This window comes from Carassius auratus, chromosome 10, assembly GCF_003368295.1.
Source record: "Carassius auratus strain Wakin chromosome 10, ASM336829v1, whole genome shotgun sequence".
NCBI classification, from domain to species: Eukaryota; Metazoa; Chordata; class Actinopteri; order Cypriniformes; family Cyprinidae; genus Carassius; species Carassius auratus.
The window spans coordinates 7,011,493-7,021,950 of record NC_039252.1 but is presented as its reverse complement, the minus strand read 5'-3'; the positions used below and the strand labels follow the sequence as shown (position 1 = coordinate 7,021,950).

The window sequence follows — 10,458 nt, the reverse complement described above, 5'->3', positions numbered from 1 at the left end:
CATGCAAAGCAGTTTTCCAGGCTATCATTTTTTTGTTTGTTCATTCATAATGAATTCTTTGACTGATTAATCCATATTTAAGATTAAACACTTCGGTTTTAATACGTGTTTATGGTTTAAGAAGTGTCAATCCTACAGATGTAGGCCTACATTGGATTACAATTTTGTTTGTATTATGTTTTTCATCAACACTCCTGTAAATTTACATTTGCCTTTCAGATACTCATAAACAAGCTATTATTTCATAAATTGTGCAGAGTGGTGCTTACAGTGATGCATTTCTTTCATACATCACTCCTCTTAGGAAGGATTTAAATATATGTCATCGATTAAGTAGGTCATTCTGTAGATCCTCAAGACTAATCCATTAACAGAAGTATTTAATTTCGCTATATTAATATTCTTCACCGTATGGTATGTTTTACCAAGCAAAGTGCCTCAACAATTAACGTTCAGACAAATGTAAGTATTTCATACCAAATAATCATTAAATTATAACGTTTGCAATTAATGTCCACCCCCTCTTGACTACATGGTAGCGCCTGAAGAGTATCATCCGCGCATGCGCAGTTTGAGCAACCAGAGGCACACGAAATGGCGTCTGCTGCAGGTAAGAGCTACGTTAAATCTTTTGTTAAATGTCATACATGTTAGAGGTTTTAAAAAAATATATATAAATTTCGATATAAATTCTGTTGCCATTTATAGTTATGGTAATGCAATGTACTCCATAAAACGCGATGAATCTATTAAATATTCATGTTTTCTTGTTTGCCGGTGTGGTTCGAACCGGTTCCGTTTGTCTGCGTCTGAAAATGGGGGATGGGTCGATAAATGTGATATTGTACATTTTGGCTTCACCCACATCAAAAGTAATTTCTTTAGCTGACAACACAAATTTACCTTAATTATTTTGTACCCAGCTAATTTCATTTTGAGCAAATTTACGTTACACGCGCCGGTCTGTTGCTCGGCAACGTTTAGGCTAAGAGGCGGGCTGATTGTTATTAGCGCTCGAGCTCAGCTCCTATGTCTGTTGAAGATGTGTTGGATCAAAATAACATTGTATTATTCATAATCCTGTAAAGTAAAGTAGTATCAAAATACTTCATATTCACACATTCATTTTCTTTTCTCGTGTCACTTTGTGTGTGGCGCTTTCTCATTGAAACATTCCCTCTGTCGTCTTTTGGAGAAACAATTATTTTACACCACTTTATATATACACATTTTATACTTTTGTACACTTCTTTTTTTACAATGTTAATTTCTGTTTTGTATGAACAAGATAAGCGTTTTAAATGTAACTTATATGAATATTTTTTTGTGAATGAGGTTGATATTTTAAATGAATGTTAATGTGTTTTTCTCACAGATTACAACAGTTACGGACAGGCTGCAAGCCAACAAGGGTATGGGAAAACTGTGTTCTATTTGTATATGTTTTTTTTTTTAAATTGCAATTCTTTATAGAGATGTTTATCCTTATTCACTAATAATGGAAAGCTAGAACATTCACGTGTAGTTGTGGAAATGTTCTGGTCAAAAGATGAGGCAGTCTTGTATATAACAGTTGTTCATCTTTAATAAAATGAGAAAATCATCTTTTATTATCAGGTACAGCTCCTATGCGGCCCAGCCCTCTCAACCGGGTTATGGACAGGGCACTCAGGTAAACTGTCACCTTAAACGATCTTATTTTTGCCATGCTTTTTGTCATAAATGCTGCTGTTAAAGTGGCCGGGTGTGAGTGACTTGCGGTTTGCTTTCTGTAGCAGTCGTATGGTCAACAGCAAAGCTACGGTTCATACAGCCAACCGACTGACTCAACCTACTCCCAGACCGGCAGCTCCTCATCTAGCACGTATAGCCAGCAGCCATATGGATCATCCTACGGACAGCAACCACCAGCCAGCGGTGTGTTATTTTAATTTTTCACCCAGTCTATATCTCCAAGGGGTGTATGTATTCATTGGCTTTATTTTTACCCTCTGTAGGTGGTTATACTGCCACCCCGGCCACACCGCAGGGCTACACTCAGCCTGTGCAGGGATATGGAGGCAGCAGCTATGATTCCTCCACGACTGCGGCTTCATCGACCAGCAGTAACCAGACCTCTTATAGTGGGCAGGCCGGCTACAGTGCCCAGTCTGCATACCCTGCATATGGACAACAGCCTGCTGCTTCTGCTGCACCCCCCAGGTTTTTTGCTTACTCTGTTCTTCATAGTCCCCCAAAGTTTTGCAGTGTATTTGTGGGTCCCTGATTGTATTTTGTGTCCTTCAGCAGCTACAGTTCTGGCAGCCAGCAGCCCTCTGGATATGAGCAGAGCTCATATTCCCAGCAGCCTCAGCAGAACTCCTATTCCCAGCCGCAGCAGGGAGGGTACCAGGGCCAGCAAGGAAGCTACGGACAGCAGAGCTCCTACAGCCAACAGGGAGGATATCAACAAACTTCAACCCAACAGCAACAGGCTCCGCCTTCCAGCTACCCCCCACCTTCTGGGTCCTACGGACAGCCCCCTGCTAGCCAATACGGACAGCAGGCCAGTTCTGGAGGAGGCTATGGCCAGGCAGACTATAAACCACCCAGTCAGTATGGTAAGTCTGCTGGTAATAGATTGGCAAAGACTGTCATGTACCGATATGAAGACTTTAGTGACACCGTTTTCTTTCACAGGTAATTACAGACAGGACCATCAGAATGGCATGGGTGGAAGTGGCTACTCGGGTCCTGAATCTGGAGGATATGGGGGCCCTGGAGAGGGCCGAGGGGGGGAGAACCGCGGGCGTGGCCGGGGTGGGTTTGACCGGGGGATGATGCGAGGAGGTGGTGGCATGCGAGGGGGCATGAGCCGTGGAGGCATGGGGTAGGTGTGCGTTTGTGCAGTTTCACTTCACCACCTCTTTTTCCCATCAGACAGGAGCTGAAAGAGGCCATACAGGGCTGAGAGCCACGCTATGTACTTAAATTGGCAGAAATTAACCTCATTATTTGGAGCCAAAGCTTAAATCATAAACTGCAATTTGACTTTTTTTTTTTTGTTTTTTTTTTGGTTAAACCAATTCAACAATTGTTTATCGCAATATTAAGTGTTAAAGTTTTTGTTATTTTTAAATTATAAGCTTGATAGCAAGTCCATGCAGTTGTTTTGACAAGATGCCAAACTGTTTTAATATTCTGAAGGTCTGCTGCTCTCAGCTCTGCCTCATTATGGCCTACGGTAAGATGGTTGTGCTTTGAGAAAGAATATAATCATTTTAATCTCACATTGTCGTTATCATTAAATATGTTTGAGGGATCTTAATTATTCAGAAGAAGGATTTATTAAGGTGTTAGAGTAAGAAGCAAAATAATGAAACATTGCTGAGGCACAGTTCATAAGATCTGTGCTCCAAATGGTTGTAATAAAATTGCCAATGCATGTGATTTCCAAAAGGTTTGTTAATCACTCCAAATAGGATTTTATATATATATATATATATATATAATCTATATATCTATATCTTCCTTCAAATCACAGGTTTACAGGTACAGAATGTTTCATTTAGTCTCATTTAGTTATTTCCTTGTACTGTAAATTGTAAACATGTGAAATCAAGGGCTATTTTAGAAAGAGATTAAGGTGTTAAAATGGGTAATATTTACTAGAATTGAGCATAAAATATCAGTGCAGGTTATGAAAATGTTTTGAATAGGTGTAGTGTGATTACAATTAACATTGTTTTATAATTAACCATATTGGTTACCAAAGATTAATTATGTTGCCAAAAGCAGGAAGCTAACACAAATTAAATATGAAAGTGAATGCAGTGATGCTTGTCACAAAACTGTTACTATAGAGCTGCTTGTCCCTTTATTATTATCTTGAACATGTCCTCTGCTCTGCATATTCAAATCTGTGTTGTGTTAGTACACTTATTTAACTGAGCTTGGACTTTTAAAGTTAACCGTTTTGGTTATAAAGGTATTCTCTAAATGGTGAAAATGCACTGCATTCATTTTCCCTTTTAAAAAAGGGTCTGTTTTCTTTATCTGTTACACATTTGGATTGCAATTGTCTTGTGCATTCTGAAACCTTTTCTTTAACATGCTTTGTCGCATTTATACGCTACAGGTAACAAAGTGAGAGCCATGTAAACACATCAATACTTTTACAGTACCACTACTCAGTTCTGAGTCTGGGCCGGAAGCCTTTTGAAATGGGGACTTAAAGTTGGTGGTGTCGAGATGTTCCAAATGGGTTTTTCCTACAAGAATGGGAATTTAGTTTTGCAGCCAAAGAAATGTGTAATAATAATCTAAACATAAGTTTACTCTTTTTATAAAAGTGTTTTGATAGCTTTTTTTTGTTTTGTTTTGTGTAATTATATCAGAAACATTTCTGTAGTGGTGTTATGGTTTACCTGCTTTTTATCTTTTCTTTGACCAAAATGCATGTACCAGCTTTATGTAAGCAGATTGTTTCAGATGCAGCCACAAACAGGCTACTCCTGCGTTTTGGTGCTGCTGCCACCAATATGCAATTATATTCTTAGTAAAGACTAAGAGTTTCAACATTTGGGTGTAGTTTTAAATTTAGCGTAGTCTCATTTTCATTCAGAGTTGGTAGCAAGGCTGTGTCTGAAACAATTACATCTCAGTTATAGTTAGGGGTGGGCGATTAACCAGTTAGAAATTTGTCAACCGGTAGATTTTGGTTACATGCTCACGTGACATTGCTGTGCTACATGATCACGAAAATTTATCATTATCGTTAGCATTTCTATTTAAAAACAAGTGATTTTAAGCCATTGAAATGCAGTCAGCTGTGAAAGAGAACTAATTTTGTGATGTGCGCATGAAGACATTGCTCATAAAGCGGGCATGTACTGAACACACTTTTGTGTTAAAATGGCCATCAATTTAGGTCTTAAGTGAAAGTGAACTGCTGAGAAAGCAAGCGTGTAACAGTATATTGGATCCGTGTAGATCTTAAACTGACAGCAGTCCACAAATTCCTGTCTTTCATTTCAACAACAAAAGAGAAAATCTCTCACTGCTCTTGATTAAATCACTGTTTAGTCCTAAGTGTCAATTTTTTTAAATTGAGATTTATACATCATATAGCTGAATGAATAAGCTTTCCATTGATGTCTGGTTTGTTAGGATAGAACAATATTTGGCGAGACACAACTATTTAAATATCTAGAATCTGACAGTGCAAATAAAAATTTAAATATTGAGAAAATAACCTTTTATTGTTATAAGTTGTCCAAATGAAGTTCTTAGCAAAACATATTACTAATAAAAAATGGTTTTGATACATATATGGTAGGAAATTTACTAAATATCTTAATAGAACATGATCTTTACTTAATATCCTAATGATTTTTGTCATGAAAGGAAAAATCTATAATTTTGACCCATACAAGTGTTTTTTGTGACTTAAGACTGGTTTTGTGCTCCTGGGTCACATTTAATTTATGCAGTGAGAATATGCAGTTTTTTATAAATTGAATTGCTTTGTACAATATAGCATTTCTTATTTATTTGTTGTGCTGTAGTTATCCTATTGCTTGAAATTAGTTTAAAAAAATTTTAATCACTTGACTGTTTACTTTTCAGTGAGCTTGATGTTTGTTTGCTTAAGGCTAGTATTAGTTTTTTTGTTATATTTACACTTGAAAATATTACACTTGAAATTTCTATGGCATCAAAGATTTTGATATCATAAAGACCTTATGAAAAAAATAACATTGTGATATACATTGTTACCATGAAATAATTAGCCTACTCATATCGTGATACAAGATTTTGGTCCCATCACCCACCCCTAATTACAGTGTACAAATTTCTGGAGTTTTGCACCTATAACAATAAAGATCAATCCTCACTTATGCTCTATATAACCCCAATACTGTTCAGCCACTAATGTCATAAAATTGTAAGTTGAGCAAGTCAGGCCCAGTGTTAACATTGTAATGCTACAGCACCCCATTGTGTTACTCTAAGCAGTATTGTGTTTTTATAAGGGGGTCTTGTTAAGAGTGAATTAGAACTGTGCATATGCCCCCATTCCCCCTTTTTGTGGTACCAAAGTGGCTGTTTTAAGGGATATCGCCTTCATATCTTCGCTTATTCCCCCCAGCATCACTGGAGACAGAGGTGGCTTCATTAAGCCTGGTGGTAAGTTTAATGAGAATCACAAGACCATACACTAGAATCCTCTAACTTTTATGGGTGTTTTTCAGAAGGGAAATCATTAATACCTTGCAAAACTACACTGCTGGCTAGAATTAAGAGTTTTTCCATTGGTTGTATAGGAATGGTTCAGATCTATTTTTATTGGTTAAAAATCCTGAGTGTGGACTCCAGTGAAAGGTTACTTTTGCACTTATAATCAGTTAATGGTAACTGGCCTACGCAACCACATAGAGTATCACCATTTCATTCTTTACCATTTTATTACATTTTATATGATATCAGGTATGGAGTCCAATTTGGGTCCTTGGTTTTTCAAGGGTTTTGCAAATATATTTTTATATTTAAGGCACACTGGAATAAAAACTTAATAGCTTTTGAATAGTTTCATTTTAATACTTTTTCACAATCAATCCAATCTTGGGTCAATAACGTCATGGTATTTTGTCATTTTATGGTCATTTTTGTCATATTTAGAGTGGTCAGAAAGAGTGTGCCGGGGCAGTCTTGACCAGGAAATGGTAGCTTAATATTAGGTGCTTGAGGAGCTCAGCTTGTAAACTAATTTGTTTCTCACTTTCTCTTTCTCCATGTGTCCTGCTTGATGATAACCTGAAACAGATGGTGACATGGGTAAGTTTGGATCTTCAAATGATGTCTCTCTTGTCCTTTTATTTGATAAATTTCTTCTGCTTTTAACACTGTCTGTTCTCTGCAGGACGCCCAGAGGAGCAGGATGACTCTGAAAACAGCACTATCTATATCACTGGGCTCACTGAGAACGCTACATTGGAAGAAGTTGCTGAATTTTTCAAGCACAGTGGAATCGTCAGGGTACTTGATGGTCTTTTTCATTAAGATGAAGTGACTTTGGGAAGATGGGATTGCTTGTTCCTTTTCCTTGTTACTAATACATGGCAGCATCTAATAATACTGAAACATTTAAAGGGTTGGGTTGCATCATGCATCAGATGGTCCCTGAATTTAATATGGTGTCATCTTGCTTTCTAAGATAAACAAACGCACGGGCCTGCCTGCCGTCAACATCTATACAGATAAAGATACTGGGAAACCTAAAGGTGATGCCACCCTATCCTACGAAGAGCCTCCATCTGCAAAGGCAGCAGTCGAGTGGTTTGATGGTGCGCTGAACTCAACTGAAATCTTTCTAGAATGCTTTTCCTTTCATCACCAGTCTTCAAGATTCAAATAATGTTTTCCCATTAGGAAAAGATTTCCAGGGCAAGAAGCTGAAGGTATCCATGGCCCGCCGCAAGCCTATGATGGGAATGATGCGTGGAGGCATGCCAATGAGGGGAGACCGAGGTGGCATGATGGGACGAGGAGGTACGCTGATTTAGAAGCACCAGAAAACCTACATTTCTGTTTTTCTGTACTAAACATTTCTAACCTTTTGAGTTGGTTTGGCTCCGTTCCTGCAGGAATGATGGGTCGTGGTGGGATGGGCAGAGGTGGGGATCGCGGAGGATTCATGCCACGTGGGGGTCCCAGGGGAATGGGCCGTGGAGGACCTACAGGAGGAAACATGCAACAGAGGGCAGGAGACTGGCAGTGTCCAAATGCGTATGTATTTCAGTAATAACGCAGTGTTACTCAATGATCCATGTATTGAATTCAAACTCAGTTTTGAGTCTTTGTTTTTCTAGTGGATGTGGAAACCAAAATTTTGCCTGGAGAATGGAGTGTAACCAGTGTAAGGCACCCAAACCTGAAGGCTTTGGACCTCCTCCCTTCCCTCCTCCAGGTTACGGTCTTTTGTGTTCACATCACGCATAGCTTTCAGAGCTGCAAACAGCAGTGCTTCAGATTCATATTCACTAACTGTTCTTTGGGGTTCAGGTGGTGACCGTGGTCGTGGTGGACCTGGTGGGATGCGTGGCGGCCGTGGGATGGACCGTGGAGGCCCAGGGGGACCTGGTGGCTTCCGTGGAGGTAGAGGTATGGATCGTGGAGGTTTCAGAGGAGGACGTGGTATGGACAGAGGTGGTTTTGGAGGAAGGGGTCGAGGTGGTCCTCCTATGGATGACATGGGAAGAAGGGGGCGAGGAATGGGACCGCCTGGCAAAATGGATATGAAGTGAGTGTTTCTGTGTAAAGGTGTATTGTAGCCACAAAAAGGAACAATAATTAATTATCATCTTTTTTTGCAGGGGAGACCATCGTCAGGAACGGAGAGAAAGACCATATTGAGGGATGTGTTCCTGGTCAACATCTGCCCAGACCTGTTTGTTTTTCACGTGATTTTAAAGTTGCAATTCCAAATGTATAAATGGTTATGGAACTCGTTACTGCTTTGCTGTTAGTCCTCAGTGAATGTTTTATTTTTTTAACTTTTTGTGTTCGCTTTTCTGGTCCAAAACTGTATTTGAAACCAGATGCACATGTAAATGCAAAGTGTTCAGTGTACCATTTGGATTTGTCAGAAATGTTTTTGTGGAACAATGTGAGATTTATTTCTTTTCTTTTTTTAAAGAAAAATTCCCAATACCCCTTTAATTGCTTTACTCTGCTTTCATGTCTAAAAAATGTTGAATATAAAATTAAAACCATTCTGTGGGTCTTTTAAAATGCATGGCTGTAAATACTTATGCCATGTACCGGTTTTCTGCTTTTAGTGTCATTACTTCACCTTAACAGTGTGGCATATTCAGAGTGACTGAATAATGTAAATAGCTGATGCTATTCAGCCCCTTATGTCATTTCAAACAGTGTTTAAAAGAGTTCACCTACAAAAATAAAATTCTGGAAAAAAATCTTTACTTGCCTTCATGATCTATTATTTTTTCTTGTTAATTTATTTTCCTGGTGTTGATCAAAAGGAGACTTTGGAGCATCTTGTGATTGTTTGTCTTTTACAAAGAAATTGTTCATACCTCTTTGGGCCAGATTTTCTATCGGCTTGCAGCAGCACAAACTTTCATTTGGCATTAAAAAAATACTGTCAGGTTTTTACTAATAATGTAAATATAATAATACATTTAATTCATCACTAATAAGGGTATAAAGCAATCAAGTAAGCTTACCAACAAAGCAAAGGTTTATGAACAATGTTTTGACTTGGGTCACAATTTTCAGCTAAAATGGACTGCACACACTTTTACACCGAAATTGCGGGTGAAAATATGTTTATAGTCCAAGTATGTATCCTTTATAAAAAATATTAGATCTCATGCATAGCTTATTTGATGGTATTTACACAGGTAAAGTAATTTACCAAAACATGGCCCATTTGAGCTGACTTCACCCGATGTTATTTATTCACAGAAAACCCTCTCCTTAGGAGGTCATTCCATTGTGCATGTCCTTGCAGTCGCGTCACACACTTTACCTTCTTCTCTTGAGTTTTTTTGGCGGATTGGCAAACCAGCGTTAAAGGTGCATGTCCTCCACCTACTCGTCTGGAGTGTGGAACATACACGGTTCACCTATGATTTATTCAACTATTAGGTTTGTAAATATTAAATTGAACCTCCTTCAACAAACTGCAGTGCGAGACATACGGCTAATAATTTCGAAGTATATACAGATACATGATCAGAAACTCTTCTGTCAATTTTTATATTGAATTTAGGTATATATACATTGCAGCTGCTGTTCTTCCAGTCCCTGGGTCTTCAGATCCATCTGTGTGTATCACTAATACTGAATATTGTGCTTGATTTTTTGTTGCAAAACTGAAATTATTGGGATGTTCATGTCGTTGCTTTTGATCTCTTTATGAATGGCATTGTACACAACCAGAATCACCACTGATGGTGCAATATCAGTCTCACCAAGACTCATTCTCTGTGCTTCCTTCCCAACAATCCAACTAAACCATGCAAATACTTTAGCTACATACTCCCAATATTCTCTTAAAATAATCTCGACTGGGTAGCTTTCCAAGTGACCCTTAATGCTAGTCCAGTGCTAATGATAACAGGTGACGACCTGCGTTTGTATCTTATCAGTTTTTTTTGTCCAAGTTTTATTTGCAGAACTATACACCATGCAAACAGCCAATCAATGTTGGCTCTTATTACTGCTTCATGTGTTCTCTCCATTGATTGTGAGGCCTTGCCCCCCATTCAGCTCGAGATAAGCATCTTAATATGTTTATCCCTTACATTTTTCTATCAGCTTCTGAATATGTTTTCTGAAGTTTAATTTTGAGTCCATCCAATTTCCAAGAAATCGGACTACATTAACTCGTTCCAGCTGCTGCCAATACATTTTTATATTCAGAAGAGGATTCATTTTCTTATTCGAAAAACA

At 38.3% G+C, this 10,458-nt stretch overlaps 1 protein-coding gene across 2 annotated transcripts; it reads left to right on the top strand.

Annotated features, from left to right (window-relative positions):
* Positions 1-531: 531 nt before the first annotated feature.
* Positions 532-8,961, top strand: ewsr1a (EWS RNA-binding protein 1a). Of its 2 annotated transcripts, none has more exons than XM_026274581.1 (16): positions 532-610; positions 1,376-1,412; positions 1,618-1,672; positions 1,776-1,917; positions 1,998-2,202; positions 2,290-2,600; positions 2,680-2,869; positions 6,131-6,168; positions 6,805-6,816; positions 6,902-7,017; positions 7,196-7,325; positions 7,411-7,530; positions 7,626-7,767; positions 7,851-7,948; positions 8,044-8,281; positions 8,355-8,961. In XM_026274581.1, exons 1-16 carry the CDS (start codon positions 595-597, stop codon positions 8,392-8,394), a joined length of 1,890 nt encoding a protein of 629 aa, XP_026130366.1. In that variant the 5' UTR covers positions 532-594; the 3' UTR covers positions 8,395-8,961. The 2 variants fall into 2 exon arrangements, with proteins under 2 accessions (XP_026130366.1, XP_026130364.1); XM_026274579.1 differs by having other exon boundaries at positions 595-610; positions 2,287-2,600.
* Positions 8,962-10,458: the final 1,497 nt, after the last annotated feature.

Excerpts from the sequence above, each read along its gene's own strand:
- ewsr1a (XM_026274579.1), top strand. Across the intron at positions 1,413-1,617 it reads CAGGCTGCAAGCCAACAAGG|GTACAGCTCCTATGCGGCCC; the intron begins GTATGGGAAAAC and ends TTTTATTATCAG. Across the intron at positions 1,918-1,997 it reads ACAGCAACCACCAGCCAGCG|GTGGTTATACTGCCACCCCG; the intron begins GTGTGTTATTTT and ends TACCCTCTGTAG.